General features: G+C 34.0%; 1 protein-coding gene across 1 annotated transcript; it reads right to left on the bottom strand.

The window, feature by feature from the left end:
- Positions 1 to 1,458: 1,458 nt before the first annotated feature.
- LOC146140514 (mitochondrial inner membrane m-AAA protease component AFG3L2-like) lies at positions 1,459 to 15,638 on the bottom strand. Its single transcript, XM_083393023.1, has 18 exons — positions 14,584 to 15,638; positions 14,197 to 14,269; positions 13,969 to 14,007; positions 12,219 to 12,325; positions 11,768 to 11,929; positions 11,340 to 11,408; positions 11,074 to 11,192; positions 10,429 to 10,553; positions 9,496 to 9,671; positions 8,992 to 9,129; positions 8,561 to 8,714; positions 7,702 to 7,932; positions 7,103 to 7,213; positions 5,784 to 5,980; positions 4,900 to 5,019; positions 3,891 to 4,004; positions 2,077 to 2,151; positions 1,459 to 1,739 (listed from the first exon to the last, which is right to left on the bottom strand). Exons 1-18 carry the CDS (start codon positions 14,668 to 14,670, stop codon positions 1,515 to 1,517), a joined length of 2,322 nt encoding a protein of 773 aa, XP_083249149.1. The 5' UTR covers positions 14,671 to 15,638; the 3' UTR covers positions 1,459 to 1,514.
- Between the last annotated feature and the right edge of the window lie 1,317 nt (positions 15,639 to 16,955).

Genomic DNA, 16,955 nt, shown 5'->3' with positions numbered 1-16,955 from the left:
AGGCAGTATCACAACAGTTCATTTGTACTGGATTATGATTTATGCTACCATTCTCAAAGATGACGTCTAGCATTGTCAAAAACACTACCACGCATTTTAAGACTTGCTTCAGCGATTCAGCAGCAAAAATCACTTAAACGTGTCATAAAGTAACTTGGTGTTGTGTGTTATTTACTCAACACAAGGTGCACTAGGAAGACATACTGATTTACTAAAAAGAACTAAACGCAGATATTACACCAGAAATATGTTAGGGGTCCGCGGCCATTTGAAAGCATCAAAAAGGGGTCACCGGTACAAAAAGGTTAAGAACCACTGCTTTAGACGTTTAGTTAACGTTTTTGGGTACTTTTTAGCGCCTATAACATTAGTTTTTGTTAACGCAGGGATGGGCCTTACACCAATCAAATTGTTTTATACCAATAGGCTCATTAAGTAGGATGGCAGCTATAGTTTATTCGTGATTTTTGCGCGCTATGCATTGTCAGATATTGATACATGCTTTGTTTATAATTTTACGCACCACGCTTGTTTTTCTAAGCTGCCGCCGTTGTAAGTATGTTGTTGCTGAATTGTGGACTCGTTATAATGTTGTCATATCGGTCGAACAATGCAGATTTATATCCGCGTTTGAGCTAAACTAAATTGACGGCATAGCGGTTCAGTCATTTGCAAAATTACGTCTCTTTTTGTTAAGTGAAGGTTTACGTTAGAGAATGTTCTTCTCTCGTAAACTAATCTCGAAGCCAAATGAACAGATATATGCAAATCTCACACTTACAGAAGTTTCGCCTTTCAAAGTGCCATTTCCTTTAGCGGCTCCTGCCGTCTGGTCCTATATGGTTTACGGTGTTTGATCAGAGATATCACACCTAGTATAACCGGACCGTTTTGTTTGTATTTCGGGCAGAGATCCCGATGATTTCATTGGCCACGTGATGCCGTGATGCCTCTTTTACCTTGCCGACGGCAGAGATACCGTCGCATGTCCTACACCTATTGGGTTACAAGCTTGCATAGTATAACTTTTTAGTTTAACCTTTACGCCAAGGTTAAAATGTCTGTCATTTAGGAACTACTTTAAAAATGGACAAAGCGTTAAGTTTGTTTTCGAGTTTCAGAGATTAGCACCTTTTGACTTCCTTGATTTCGGAAGGCCTAAGTTACAGTAGGTGAAACGACTTTTCGGCGAAAGCATGCGGTCTAATCATTTTTCTGATCAATATTTCCTAAAAATTTAGGAAAAAACACAAATATTTAGGTTGGAAATCTGCCAAATAAAATTCCCTAATTGACTTTTTTGCTGTTATATAAGAGGACATAGGTTCCACGAAAATAAACTTTTGTCGTCTTTTAGGGCGATACAAATATCGCAAGACTAGATACATAAGGACCCTTTGGACGCGCGCTTTACTATAGCCATTTCTTCCACTGTTTTGAAAAACTGTTTTTCATTGGTTTAAATAATAATCCGCCGATGCTTCGCGTACGAAGCATTACAAAAATTACAAAAGCTATAAAGTGGGCGAAGAAGATTTCTCTTCATCTTGAGGTTCTTCGCGTTCAGCTGGTTCGTTCCACCCCTTAAGTCCTTCAGGCAATTCTGTAACTTCCTCCTCGCCTCCAGTTCCAGCCACAAAATCTTCGTACGATGATTTCTCCTCGAATGGTCGTTCTCCAAGGATTTCCACCAAATCTTTTCTTTCTAAATGCTCTTGCTCCAACAATCTTTGTGCAAGCTGCAAAATAATAATACGAAGTGCGGGTTTCGAAAAATATTTTGTATAGCACTGCTTTTTATCATAATGCGGCGAAAAATATTTTTTTAATTGCTCTGAAAGGATATCTTTCTAAATTAATAATATTTTAATTATAAATTAATAATATTTTAATTATAAATTAATATTATTTTAATCATAAATAATTTAGCGTTTGCAATTGGATTATACAGACAGTTTTTAACTAAAAACAAAAACGATGCTTGGTATGTTAAGTTTGCTTGTAAGAAAACAACGTAATCCTGCACAAATGCACTAAATAAGAAAAAGATAGCTAAAAACATATGTTTTCCATTACCTTTTCAACCAGTGGTTTCTTTTCCTCCAGAATTGACAAAGTCTGTTTATAAGCCAAGTCAATAATTTGCCGTACCTTAAGTACAATAAACAAACATATAAAAATCCGACAACAAACTGTTCAGTATATCAATACTGCATTTTATAATAACCGTAAAAAGTATGGCAGAAAGCTGGCGACTTGGCAACTATGTCGGCCGAAGAATCAGACAGAAAACCGAAGAAATTGGTTCAAAAAAAATTTAATTTTCGATAAAACTGTTATGTATTTGCAGTTTTACTTGATTTGGCAAATACTTATTTATTGAGTTAAAAAAAGCAATTATGATAGTCGCCATTCCTGTTAAATAGACAGGTATGACATTCGCATGGGCATAACGATTAGGTCATACTGTTACATCTAAGGCTTAAACTATATTTTTGGCTGTTTTAATTACGGAACCGCAAAAAATTTTCGCGCAAGGCACGAACTTCGACCTCGTTCAGCTATGGTTGTGTCTCTGAAGCATATCTATTCAGCCAAGTGGCATGTTACAGTGTTGCACTTCACTGTGTGACTCTAATTTCATCAAACAATTTCTATTAACTTAGATTAAAACACACCGTTATTTTTTGGTTAAAAAATTCTACCAGTTAAAAAAAATTCTCCCAATTTGAAGAATTTTGTTCTCGCTTTTCAATCTGATTTTAATCTGCATGTGTGCACATGAGTTCCACAGCTTATCAATGTAACAGTGTAAGAGTAAAAAAGACATGTCACCCCCAGTCCCCCATGCTGTATTTCAGCATACCCCATGTGTATTTCTTTAGTTCACATAAAAACTTACGCCTTCGGCGCAACTTTTTTCTAATTCATTTACTTCTTAATAATCTTGTTTATCGCGTAAACATGGCAAGGATGATCCATTCCTTTGACGAACACATCATTTAAGTTTTGGGGCACTACCAAAAACCGAAGAATTTACGCCAAAATGCTTGTCACCAGAAGACTGGCAAGATTTTGCCAGCCTGACCGTAAACATGGTGCAAGCATGTTAATTTGTATTGTTATAAAAAATAGGGTTGCCATATTTGATAACGCGTAATCCCTGAAAACAGGATTATTTTGGCATAAAATGTCTAGAAATGACGTCCCAATTGGTTCTAAGTAACCTGTGGTTCCAACGCAAAGCAAAGTTTTTCGTTAAGGTAAAACGAAAAATGACAATATATAGTTAGACCACGCTGCTCTATATAATAGCTTTTTTTAAGATGATTTTGCAAACGGTTGTGACAGTCATTAATTAACTACATATCTGTAGGGCTGCAAAGAAACCTCGAAAAAGGCCCAGGCGAACTGTAAAGAAACACACAATAAATAGATCCTTACTACACGACGCACTAATTGCACATATATGTCTATTTTAACTTGTGGCCACATAAGAAAGGTATAAGCTAACTATTTTAAAAAAGTTTTTAGGTTAGTGTTTCTCCATTTTTAGCGTTGGCGTAGATTTCAACATTTAAATTAAATTCCCACGGCCCAACATGTCAGGAAAAATCCTGACGTATGGCAACCCTATCAGAAATGCAAAAAAGCTCAACCGCTTTCAATTGATAATAAAATTCTAGCCAACCTACACTGTTTAGACTTTTTTATTGTCGTACTTAAAAGTCTATCCAAACTTCTACCATGTACTATTGATGATATGTATGCCACTTATTTGGTAATTAAATTATGCAAAGGTTAATGACTATTTTGATGCAAATAATCAAAATTGACAAAACTTTCATTTACTGTTTTAAAAGCGAAGTATTTAAAAATCTCCGATCTACCTCCGTGTCAATAAGTTGGCCAGTTGCTTCACTGAAAGGCTTTTGAAATCTCGACTCTTCGCCTTGGTCGAAAGATATTTGACCGACAGCTTCGCTCATTCCGTACTTTGTCACCTAAAAGCAACAAAATGTAATCTATTTTAACATATTTGGCAAGTAAGCGTGCTTGTATATCGAACAATCAACTGTTATGCTCAAGGGACGTTTTTTTATCATGAAAGTATTTACAACGATGCGCAAAATACAGTTTGCAAATTTAAAGAATGGAATGTTAACTATAATTATAAGGGTATTTCAAAATTAAAACATTGAATCTGCAGTAGTAGGCAAATATAAAAAAGTTGAAAAGTGTTTGGGAATCGCTTTTAACCAACATGTAAGCTACTAGATAAAAGTACGATTTAAAGGTTTAAAGGTGGGATTTTAAAAACTTGATCGCGCCGAAGTTTTAAGGGTCGAAAGGAGGCCTACATAAAATTTACAAAATGTAGCCCAGGTCTGTACAACTCAAAATGGCACACGGGTCGCAACTCGTAAAAAACATCTCGCGGCCGCAAAATAAAGTTTATATAATTTCAATTTACTCCAGCGTGGCAAAAATCCTAAATAAGTTAATTTATTCTATGTTACCATATATTTAACAACTAAAATCATTAAGTCAATACAACAACTGTGTGTGTGCAATACACAAGTAAGTCCGCACATATTATATCGTGGGCCGAACGCGGGCCGCATTAAAAAGTTGCGCGGGTCGTATGTTGTGCAGGCCTGACGTAGCATATACATAAATTGTAACTTTTTTCGTCACATTACCTCAAATTTATGCAGTAGCAGACAATGCGAAATGATTTATTTGCCGCTATAAAACCTCAAAGGTCGCGAAAATTAATAATTTTAGAAGGGTCACACACTGAAACGCTGGATTTATACTTGCCGAGCCACCTTGCTGCAATAAACTATTCGCAAATATAAAAATCTCTTAAGTAATCGACGAGTCGTAAAAGTTTACCTGTGCGTAGGCGAGTTGTGTGACTTTCTGAAGGTCGTCTTGGGCACCAGTAGTGATTCGGTCGAAAAAAATCTTTTCGGCGCACCTTCCGCCTAGCAACGTGCACATCCGATGACTCAACTTAAACAAGAATACGAAAACATCACTTAACAAATGTATTTAAATCGTTTCTAAACCAGAAAAAAAACAGTGCAAGATTGGTAAATGGCGTGAACAAAGCAGCGATCAGATGGAAACGACAGTTTGCTGTTATTTTTGACAATTTCGCTTTTCCTGGGATTCCAGCAATAGGAACAAAATTCGAATGACATCATCGTCGAATAAAATACAGTGCAGAATTAGACTACAATCGGACTAATGTATAATAGTCCAATTCGAAATGAGAGTAAATAAAGCCCGAATTCCGACCAGTAACTTCAACACCTAATTCTAGCTTTAATTTTAACCCTAACACAAATTCTAAACCCACCCATTACCCGAACCCCAAAACAAAGGGCAAACAGTCCGGGGCCAGTATACCGCTGTTTTAATAACTACGGCGCTCATAGGTCAATGCCAATAAGGGCGATGCCAAACGACGGCGCCCAATCGTCTTATACCCTCTACCTATCATTTTAAACATCATTTAGATTGCAAACCGATATGTTAATTTAAGGACTCATTAAGACATGTTTAGGAATTTTTCCAAAGAGTTTAGGTCTCATTGCGTCGAAGATAAAATTACGTGGCTTAATTATATGAACATGTTATTTATAGATAATTCCGCTTTAGATACCATTGCTTAAATGGCATTTGCTAAGTTCCCTTTTTCATATAATTTAGACTGGATAAAAACTCTCGGCTGTGGCTTGTGGGCATTTATAAAAATAGCAAAGCAAATAAACCTGTTCTGTAGTGTAAAGGTAGAGTTCTTGTGGCTGATAAAGGGCGTACCCAAGACCCTTTCCCCTTGGAACGATGGAGACCTTGAGAAGTGGGTCGCCGTGTTCAAGAAACCAGCTTACGATCGCGTGTCCTGCTTCGTGGTAAGCAACCGTCTTTTTCTCGGTGGGTTGAAGCACTTGTGTCTTTTTCTCCAATCCTACAAATAATCGTAGATGACTTAGGATTAGGCTGTACGATACTTAAGATTTTATTCGGATACCGATACCCGATATTTGAGGCATAAACTATCGCGATCTAATACCAAATAACGTCATTACTATACGCTTAAACAAGCAAAATCGATAAAATTGAAACATTCAAGGCAAATAACACACTAGTTTTGGACGAGTGGCAATACTACCACAATCCACTGGGTATCGGGTATCGATCGGATCCATTCCAATATTTTTAGACATAACTAAAATTTAAAAATGAGTCACAAGGTTTACATATAAACAAAAATATTATGACCTTGTTAAGTAAGATACAACATGCACATAAATAAAAATAAACGGTAAATTTTGTCTTCAAAATAAATGTTAACGGAAATGAATATTAAAATAGCAACAAAGAACATATTCCAATGCAATTTCAACTGTAGGAAGATTCAGATTCAATTTATTTTTGTGCATGTTTGCAAACATTGAAAAACAAAATAACATACAGAATAACACAAGGACAGCGAAAGGACCTTTCGGTCATCGAGTCTAGCTGCCAATCAAAAATAAATAAATTTAGTGGTAATACTGAAAGTAGCAATAATTCAAAACAAAAAGTGCGTATATAAAAAAAAATGTAGATTTTAACGGTTTTAAATAAATTTTAGAAAAAAAAAAATAGATACGAAAAAGCAGTGGAAAAACTAGCAAAAACGATAAGTTGAAAAAAAACTAGCAAAAACGATACGCCTACGGCTGGCCTCGATTTTATCGGAAGGTTCGATTTTATCAGATTTGATTACACTTACGCAATTGATAACGTAATAACCTAAAAGAAGTACCTCTAAACTTTTCAATATTAATTACTTTGCTCGTTTGTGTATAGTCATGACCGCGTTCGGTATCGGATCGCGATACTTCATGCCAAAACTATCGGGTTTCAGTATCGGAATATAATTGTTAGGATCGGACAGCCCTAATTAACAGAATACAGTGCCGACAGCGGAAGCTATGTCTGGAGGTGGCAAATCTAATAAATTTCCAAGTAAAATAGATCAGTTTGGAACCTTTTAACGAACCGCAAGGCGAGTTTAAAGGTATCGAAATATTTTCTGAATTACCAGCTACTACCCGTTCGATTGCAGCAGCAAAGTGCTTGTCTTCTATACTGCTGCAGGCATCTCTGGCTGCGATCAATGCAGCCTCGTTGCAAACATTCGCGATATCGGCACCTGTGCAGAAACATTTCCAACTATAACCCCTTAGTAGTTCACGTATAGAGCACAAAGCTTCTGTTATTTTAAAGTTTAAGTATAGATTATGTCATGAAACACTTAAAAAAACTAGAATTGCGATGTGTGTAACGTACAATAAACAAAAATAGTATTTAAAAAATAGTAAAAATACTTTTTTGTTTACTAGCAGGGTATTGGGAAAAGGCTTCAGAAATAACGCATGATCGAATGGAATTTACTTCGTTGGATAAAGAATTCATTGAAATGTTTTTTTTTCGAAAAAAAAATTATGTAATAATCGGTTAAATTTGGTTGTCTTTGCCAGGACAAAAAACGTAACAATTATTTAACTCAATGAAAATTATCATAGCGACCAAGTACAGAAAGACGTACAATCGTACATTCATCTAAGCATTGTACAACTGTATCCATGTGGCAACCTCAATAAAAAGGTGAGACATTCTAAAAGGTAAAATTTATTATACCCGAGAACCCCGGCGTCCGTGCCGCCATCTTTCTGGCCAGAAGGTTCTTATCGAAATTGGTTTTAAGGGGGGTAAGATGGATCTTGAAAATGGAAGACCTGCCCTTAATGTCAGGTAGGCCGACGTAAATCTGCCGATCGAATCTTCCCGGACGCAAGAGAGCAGAATCAAGCACATCGCTTCGGTTGGTTCCGGCAAGTACGACCACGTTTGTGCCAACTGTGTTAAAGCCTGTCGCGTAAACAAAGTTTGATTTATTTTTGATAATTGCACTTTGCTGCATTTTGTGATACTAATTCCCTCAATTATAAAAAGCTACTGTAGACACATCATGTGATTAATGAAAGATAATAATATTTGAAGGTTTATTGAACTCGGACAAGGAGTGACGATCTTCTTTTATTGCCTGCCACACAAGCATTTAATTCCATTTAAACAATAATGACAAAAAAAAATAATGAAAAGAATAATGAAGTCTTATTATCTTTTTTATCAATCAAAAGGTTTTTTGAAACGACTGTGTAGAAAATTTATTTGTTAAAATGTAAAAAAAAAAAAAGTATCAGGTAGCTTCGCTTCACTCTGTAAGGATTACATTTTTAGAATAACTTTTAACAACAGGGCCTTATTTTACATATTTGCTTATTTGGTGTTTATGAAATGGGTTGTTGTGTTGGGTCACTCGGTGACATACAAGCGTACCATCCCTGAACTAAGCTATCATCTCAATTTTTATTAGTATTAGACTCTCTAACAAGTGAAGGTAAAGTCCAAACAAAAATTGGGTAAAAGACAAAGGTGAACCATCTACAAGAATTTTGAAAGCGAAAAACTATGATTCGGGTAATTAAACTGATACCGTCCATTTCAACGAGCAGTTGATTGAGGGTCTGATCCGCCTCGGAGTTGCCGCCCATGTTGGAGCCCGACCTCTTGCGGCCGATGGCGTCAATCTCGTCCACGAATAAAATGCAAGGGGCATTCTTTCGAGCCAACTCGAACATATCGCGAACCTGAATTAACGGATGAGTTGATTGTATGCCTGACAGTCGCACTACTATGCAAACATCGATATATTTATCAATATATTTAAGACACCAATAATTCGACACTCGCAAAAGAGTATAGGAAGAACAAAAAATGATTTTGCCCAACAAACAGCGCTGTTAATGTCATTACTATGTTTTAATCACAAATGGCGCATAAATGGAGCATCTTTCCAAAGTTAAAATAAAAAAACTGGGCATATGAGGATAATAGGTTTGATTGACGATAGAAAGTAAAACCTACCCTTGAGGCACCGACTCCCACGAACATCTCGACAAACTCCGACCCGCTAACAGTGATAAAGGGAACGCTCGCCTCGCCTGCTGTTGCTTTTGCGAGTAGCGTTTTTCCTGTGCCCGGGGGACCAGAAAGTATCGCGCCCTGGAATAAAACAGGCTTGGTAACTTTGTCAAGTTTTTCAACTGCGAATCCAGACGCTACAATTAACATATAACCTGATTTGGCCCACTATACACATCTTAAATTACAAGTATTAGATTAAGCCAGAGATGTTAATTTATTTACTAAAGGTGTAATAAAGTATTAGTATTGCTTCAAAAATTACAAATTTGTGGAATTCAAAATGATTAATTTAATATGAATATACAAAATCTAATATTAAAAGTTTGAGAGCAAATATAGTTTTTTTTATAGAAACATGGTGAAGAAATGGCCCACCATTAATCATTTATCAGCGTTACAATTTTTAGGTTATACTAATTGATGTGACGCATAATACTGATTTGCCTTAGGAATTTTTGCTCCCAATTCTTCGTATCTCGCAGGGTGCCTCAAGAAGTTGACGAATTCAAGGATTTCAATCTTGGCTTCTTCACAACCCGCCACGTCCTTAAAGGTTACATCAATGTCACCTTGTTTCAGAACCCTGGCCGTTGATTGGCCAGCTGCGAATGGATTTAACCCTGAACATTATCATAAAAGAGAAGCTATATAAAAATGTACAAACAGAAATGCAGAAATGGCATAGTGCTCATTTCTAACGAAGTTCATAAACTAAATATACCCACACTTATAAAAACTGAAAATGTGTATGATTTGATGACGCGATGTTCAAACGTAGTCTGCAAAGCGTTTTTAGGGGATCTGTAAAATCTCCGAATTTGCAGCATGGTTGGTAAAATATGACATTCAAAATACGCTTAATCTTTGTTCGTGTCATAGGATAGAACATCTGCTAAATAAACCGTTGAAATGCGACAATATGGAACATACCTACCGAACAGCAAGTCGAAATGCCATCCTAGAGTCTACAATAAGGGGTATTAATCACCCTTGGGCAGCCTTGCTCTACATTAAAGTCTTTAGCTGATTTGAGCTTGTTTATGGCAAATAAAAAAATAACTAAATAAATGATCCATAGTTATCAACAACTTATCATATATACTGTTACAATCACTAAACCAGGGGTGGCCAACCTGCGGCTCTTCACCCAGTTATATGCCTTCTAAATTAAAATTTTGTCTATTTAACGACGAAATAGAGGCACTTTTTTCGCGCTTCACGCGATCACTTTGTGGGAGTGAGTAAGAAATGGAGTGATAGGCTATTTTTTTCGTTTTCTTTTTCGCATTTTTTCCCTTGGTATCTGATTGGTTGGCCACCACTGCACTAAACAAATATATATCTAACCCAACAATTGTTAAATGGTCATAGACTTACTGGACATTGGATTTCCCCCTTTGCTTGGGCCGCGTCCTGCTGCACCACTTCCCATGCCACGAAATATCATACGACCCGCTAGTAAAGAGCTGCTAATGACGATTGCAGGGATAATTAGCCTTGACCTAAAACAGAATAGTAACATGACAAAAAGGTTACAAAAAATATTAATCTACTTTTTATATCCCTTGATAATATTAAATCCATTTTCTGAACCAGAGGCTTACAAGGTGTAGAAACGTTAATTTGACGTTTTACTTGTTTATATTTGTTCCATAAAAATAATTTATGCCAAGGGCAAAAAATCAGAATTGTGTTTATCTTTAACAAGTCACAACACAGTGGCAATATTGTAAATCATAAAAAGGTGAGTTGCCATGGTGTTATCTTGAAGTCACATAGAAAAGGTGTAAACATAATTTCTTGGAGAGGAATAAGTTTTATTGTTTGTCTAATTTGCCATGGTATGCACTGAGCCTTCAATAAGAAAAAATGTGTACAAAATGGAAATAAATCATACTCGTAAAAGCAGGCCAATTTTTGAATTCACATTGTTAGAGTATTCAAAATTGTAGTTTAAAGTAGCATGGCCTAGTGCTCCAGCCCTGTGTCTCAACGAAATCAAATATGTGTCAACCTTCTTACCAGTCGAAGGTATCAACATACTGCACAAGAACACGTTCAGAAGGTGGAATGCCATATTGATCTTGAATCGATTCTAGATTCCTCTCGAATGATTCCACACTTCCAATGTTAAACGTAAGCTATAAAAAATAGCTATAATTTACAAAATATAATTATTTTTATTACAATTTAAATACAAATATTGAATAGACATTGTTACTACAAACTAGAATTTGTTGTAACTACAAACTAGAAACACCTATGCAAAAAAAATATAATTAACTCACAATTTGGTCACTTAATCCATATACATTAGCTTCAACATGTTTGCTGTTCTTAACAGTCACCTGTTCCACCTGTTAAAATATTTCTTAACTGAGCGAGATTAAATTGCCAGAATCATGAACACAAACTTGGGACAAAAACCTGAAAAACTGGGGGTCATGCATTACAATCTCAAGCAATTGCTTAAGAAATGATTAACATATGGTATGACATTAGCCTTAGAAAATGATTAGTGGATACCTAAGAACTTGATGGTTTAGTCCCTTAAAATGTTTCGTTTTAAATTTATGATATCTCAGTATTATAAGTTTTTTTTTTATATACCACTTAACAGTAAAATTTGACACACTTAGGTAGAAATAGTCAGGTTTATTAAAACACAAGAAACTACCAAATAAAAAGTAAAGCATTTAGGATAAAAATAACATACTAAGTTTTTAGACAAATACTTTGAAGAAAATTCCTTCCATGTGATTTCGCTGTATTGTTTGTTTTGATTTAACTTATGTAGTACAACAATGGCCAATAAAAGAAGACCAAGAGAAATTAAATTTCTTTGATTTTCAGGGGTAAGTTGTTCTGGGAAGAATTCCTAAGAATAGTAAAGAATGATTAGCTTGATAAGCAATTCTATTAGACAAGTTAACTCAAGGACAAATTGTACAATATACAACAAGCATTTGATAACAATCGCCCTGACAAAGGCGACCTGACTAGGTTTCGAAACAGTGCATAACAAATATACAATTACCAGATGAGCTATTTTTGATTAATAGTAGGCCTGGTAGCCAAAGTTCATATAAACTACTAAGTAATAAACGAAAATGCAGTATTTTCATTCAAAAACATTTTACACATTTTTGTTATAAAAGATAACATACAAAGGCCATGTTAAATCCATTTGATTTCTTTGGTGGTGTTTTATCTTGTTTAGTTGCTCTTGGAGATTCTTTTTGTGCATTTTCTTTAACTGCTTCTTTGGGTTTACCTTACAAAAATATTTAAAAACTGTAGGATAAATAACAAAATACAATATAGAAATTTCCAATGATCTAACTCTAAACAGTCTTTTCCGACGTTGGCGGTACTGTCCCCTTTACGGGTGCTGAGGAGTTACAATAAGGATAATGTGAGTTTGTAAGTATTTTTTTGATTTGGGGGTGCCAAATGAACACAGTGGGGGGGTTAAAAATAAAAAAAAAAGTAATTAAGTAGCATATAATATGATATATAATGTACTTGGGGCTGAATAGAAAAAAGAAGTACACAGCCTTACATTTTTATAAATTTAAACTTTTATTAGAATGTTAGTAAATACCTCTAGTGTGGTTAACTTATAAATTGAGACCCGAGGGTGTAACTAAAATAAAAAAATATCATCTTGGGGTTAACAACACTAAAAATTTGAACGATTGCTGTGGGTAAAGAGACATAGGCAATATGACTTGCATGTTAGAGCTTTTGTTATTTTATAACTAACATTTTCATATTTTTTTGTGTTTGTAGTTTTTAAGCAGTACTTATAATATTATTTTCGGAATAATTTTAGTAATCTGAATTAAAAATTAATGATATTTTTTTACGTTTGTTGTTTTTTTGGATCTTATAACATGAGAACAACTGGAAGTGCTGGGAAAGACTTGGGTCTCGAATACAAAAAATGAAAATAAAATAATTATGTTTTTTCAACAGTGCATAATTACGTTATTTAATTATTGATTTATAAACAATAATTATGATTTTAGCAAAGTTGGTACCGGTACAATACACATATGGTCTTTTTTTTTAATGTGAGACCGCCCACAATAGACAGTGTATATTATTAAATAGCCTTCTTCTCCCTTGCTATCTACATATCCAGCGTTCAGGCAAAGCCAAATATATTTACACATTTACCAATTAATTAATCGTTTAAAAAAAATCGCAAACTTTAGCTTTTACTTAAATTGTAATGGAAGTGGTTACTGTTTGCTTTGCATCTACTTAATTTTATTTTTGACTGATCATCAACACGAAAAAAAACAGACAATGCAAACCGAAAAAAAATTAATATTTTTGTCAAACTATACCATGTAAATTAAATTTAGGTTTGTCCCGTAAATCTTGTTGGAGTTTTTATTTTTCTAGTTTGAGGACTACATGTCCTTGTGTTTTGCACATTTGTAATGCTATTTATCTGCGGACTGTGTGAACATTTTTGTGGCAAATGCATCATACCTTTCAGGTTAAAAGTTTTTAAATTTGATGAATGCATTTATTTTAATTGGTTAAGCAATTTTGTGCTCTTAACACAGGAGAATATATTTAGATTCAATTTAAGTTAGCCGCTTTACCAGCAAACATCATGTTGTTTTATTTTATCTGTTTTATGACAACACTTTACGATGTATTTTGAAATGTCAAGTCTCAAACTTTTCATGCCACTAGCTTCACCCTCAGTGAGGAGGAGGATACACAATCTGTTGAGTGCAAAGGACGCTGGTAATAAATAGGTTGGGATACACTGGTCTGAAAAATTTACAATGAGAAAAGAAAATTTCTTGCAATCAACTTTTTTATAAGTTTTTAAGCAGTTTTTAACACAATAACATTATATACCCGCAAAATAAGTTTTCTATTTAAAATGCTCACCAGCTTTATTTCCTTTAGGATTAAAAAATTTCTCAAAGCCTAAAAATAAATAAAAAATTACTGGAACAAATGTATTGTAAAGATATACAGCTATAATAATAAGAAAACAATTGTTAAAAAATCTTGCTAAGGTTGTGTTTCATTAACTTTTCTGAAATTACTTCCTTAACATACCTAAGTAGTAAAGATTTCACCAATCACTATTTTGACATACAACAAACAAAACACCTTTTGGAACTTTATTTTCTTTGTTTGCAAGCAATGTACCAGTGCTAAAATCTCGTCTTTGCTGCATTGACCACTAAAACACAAACAAAAGTAAACATTGTTAAAAGTTCAAACTAAAGGTCATTCATAACATGTTATAAAAAATACCTTTAGATTTAGATTTTGTGGATTTAATTTGATAGTTTTAAGGGCAAAATAGTTAACATATTTAGTCAAATAATGCCAAAGACGTACAACAACATTTTGTATTGTGCTTTTTAGATCACAACAGTGAAAAAAACATTTCCATTCAAAACAAATAACACATGCTTAATGTTAGGTCAGCAGAGCCAAGAATAAAGATGAATTTTAATCCTAATTAAAACAAAAAATACCATAAATACATACTTTTAACAACTTTCTGCTTGATGGACAATTAATAAATCTATAGCAGTGCAATAATGTTGGATTTATAAACCTTATTAAATAAACCATTTTCTACCAACAAATAATTCAGTAAAATTATTATCAACAGTAAAAGTTATGCACTATCTAATAATAATAAAAAAAAAAACGTGACAATTCAGTCTACCATTGTTGGTATCTTTTAACTTACATAAGAATAATAACATTAGATATCAATTTCATGGACAGAATAAAACAGAGGTCAACAAATCAGGGTAACAAAACTTTATGGATGTCCGATCATAACGGACCAGAGTAGATACCCGATATCAACTGGTAGTATAGGTACTTGTCAGATACTAAGGTGGTATCGGCAGAATACTGGTGACTTAGCCACTATGTCAGCCGAAGAATCAGACAGAAAAACGAAAAAATTGATGCAAAGATCATAGTATGTGTATAGTGGGAAAAAAAGCAAAGTATTTGTATAGTGTGGAAAAAGGCAGTTCTAGGCACTAGGCAGATATATTGTTTATTATTTTAAAATATACTCAATTTCAATCATAGAATTGTTGTGTGTTTCTATTTTTTTCTTGACTGTCAGCACTTTTCAATATTGACTAAAAAATAACTTCAGTTTAATAGAAAAGTATGACATTTGCAAAGGCATATGCAGGGGATACCAGGCTATGCTTCTCCAATTAAATATACTAAATTTTGTATGTTTTAATTATGTAATTAAAAAAAAAAATTGTGTGTGTTTTGCTATGTTCCTGTCCGTGAGCTGCACAAACTGCAATGCATATCAATGGTATGTTAAGCTGTGTGACTAAAAATCTTGGCAAAAAATTTCCTTTAAATGGGACTATTCCTTTATTTCGAGAACTATGCAAATCTTTGTTAAGTGCCTAATGCGTCATTTAAAAATTTCTGCAAATCCACCAAATAAATGTGATTTTTTTGTGCTCCATGCATCTGTTAAACAGTGTCTAAGTTTGAATAGTACACATGTTCACCCACATATTGTATTTTTGCATGAATGTTTCAGTTGCTGTCTGTTGACCCCAGCCCCTTTGATTTCAGGCCATAGAAGTTAATTAACCAGCTTTTTGTGACGCATGGTATGATAATCAATAACTATTAATATTGAAAGATAATGTAGTTTCAAATATGCAAAAACATTAGATGAAGTTTTCGAGTAAAGTGCACACTATTGATTTGTATAATTTCTATTCAGCATTGGTGTTACTTAAGCTTTTAATTACAAAGTGCCGGTACCTCCATTTTTATGGTTAAAAATTTTTAAATGTAAAGTGATGAAAGCTTATACTCATTCAGGGGAGTGGAGGAATAGTAAGTGGGTGAAAAGTAATAACTGAGAGGACCCGACTAGCAACCAAGTAATTAATCCTATCATGTTTGTTTGTCCCTATAAAGTTTTGCCAATACATAAGCTTTTAAAAACTTTTTCTTGTTTTGGTAGTTACACATTGGTGTCATGTTAGTGGGATAGCCTATCATTAGGGCTACTAGTAATGTGCTTCACAAAACAGGCACTGTAGAACATATAATTTCCAAACAAAAGTTTTTTGCTTATGTTTTAAATGAAGTAAAACACAAAAAATTGAAGTAACACACAAAAAATCTTGAAGCTGAAGCCACAAACATCATTTACATTGTATTTAATGACATAAACAACCAAATAAACCTCTTAGAATGCTAACAGAAATTGCATTTAACAATAATAAACTTTGTATAACTATTTAAGTGACATATCCTGCAGATTAGCAAAGTCGACACAATAACAAAACATTATTTTTAATTCCAATTATAAGTTGGATTAGACTTGCTTGTCCAGGTCAAGTCATACCAGTACTAGAATTCAAATAAAGCCTTACGAAATTGTGTCTCGATTCTTCTCACAACTGCTAGCTGTTTGTATACTTGTATCTGCAATAATATGTTGCTATCCCTTAAAAAGTAGAATTTTTTTAAGAAAAAAATAAACTTTCTTAACAATATAACTGGTTGCACAATGTGACCAAAAAAGCTTGAAAGTTTACTGTCAAGTATCTTCAGTAGTTAAGTAGATAGTGATCATAAATTTTCACACATTACCCAAAACAAATATAACTTATCACTTAACTAATGGACATTAATATTCAGAAGTATTCTGCCTTAAAAATAAAAATAAGCAAAATATTTTTTGAGCCCGCCTTCCAATACTACACATAAAGCTGTCCAGTACACTAAATGTAACATTTTTAATTTGGCGATCTGATTTCAAAAAAATCAGCCAGAACACATAATTTTTAAACCATTTTTTGTTCAAATCAGCAATAATTAAATGTTCATTAAAGTTTATTAAAAATAGA

The sequence above is a fragment of the Ascidiella aspersa genome, chromosome 6 (genome assembly GCF_963924565.1).
Source record: "Ascidiella aspersa chromosome 6, kaAscAspe10.2, whole genome shotgun sequence".
Classification (NCBI taxonomy): Eukaryota; Metazoa; Chordata; class Ascidiacea; order Phlebobranchia; family Ascidiidae; genus Ascidiella; species Ascidiella aspersa.
This window is presented reverse-complemented; position numbering and strand designations above follow the sequence as displayed.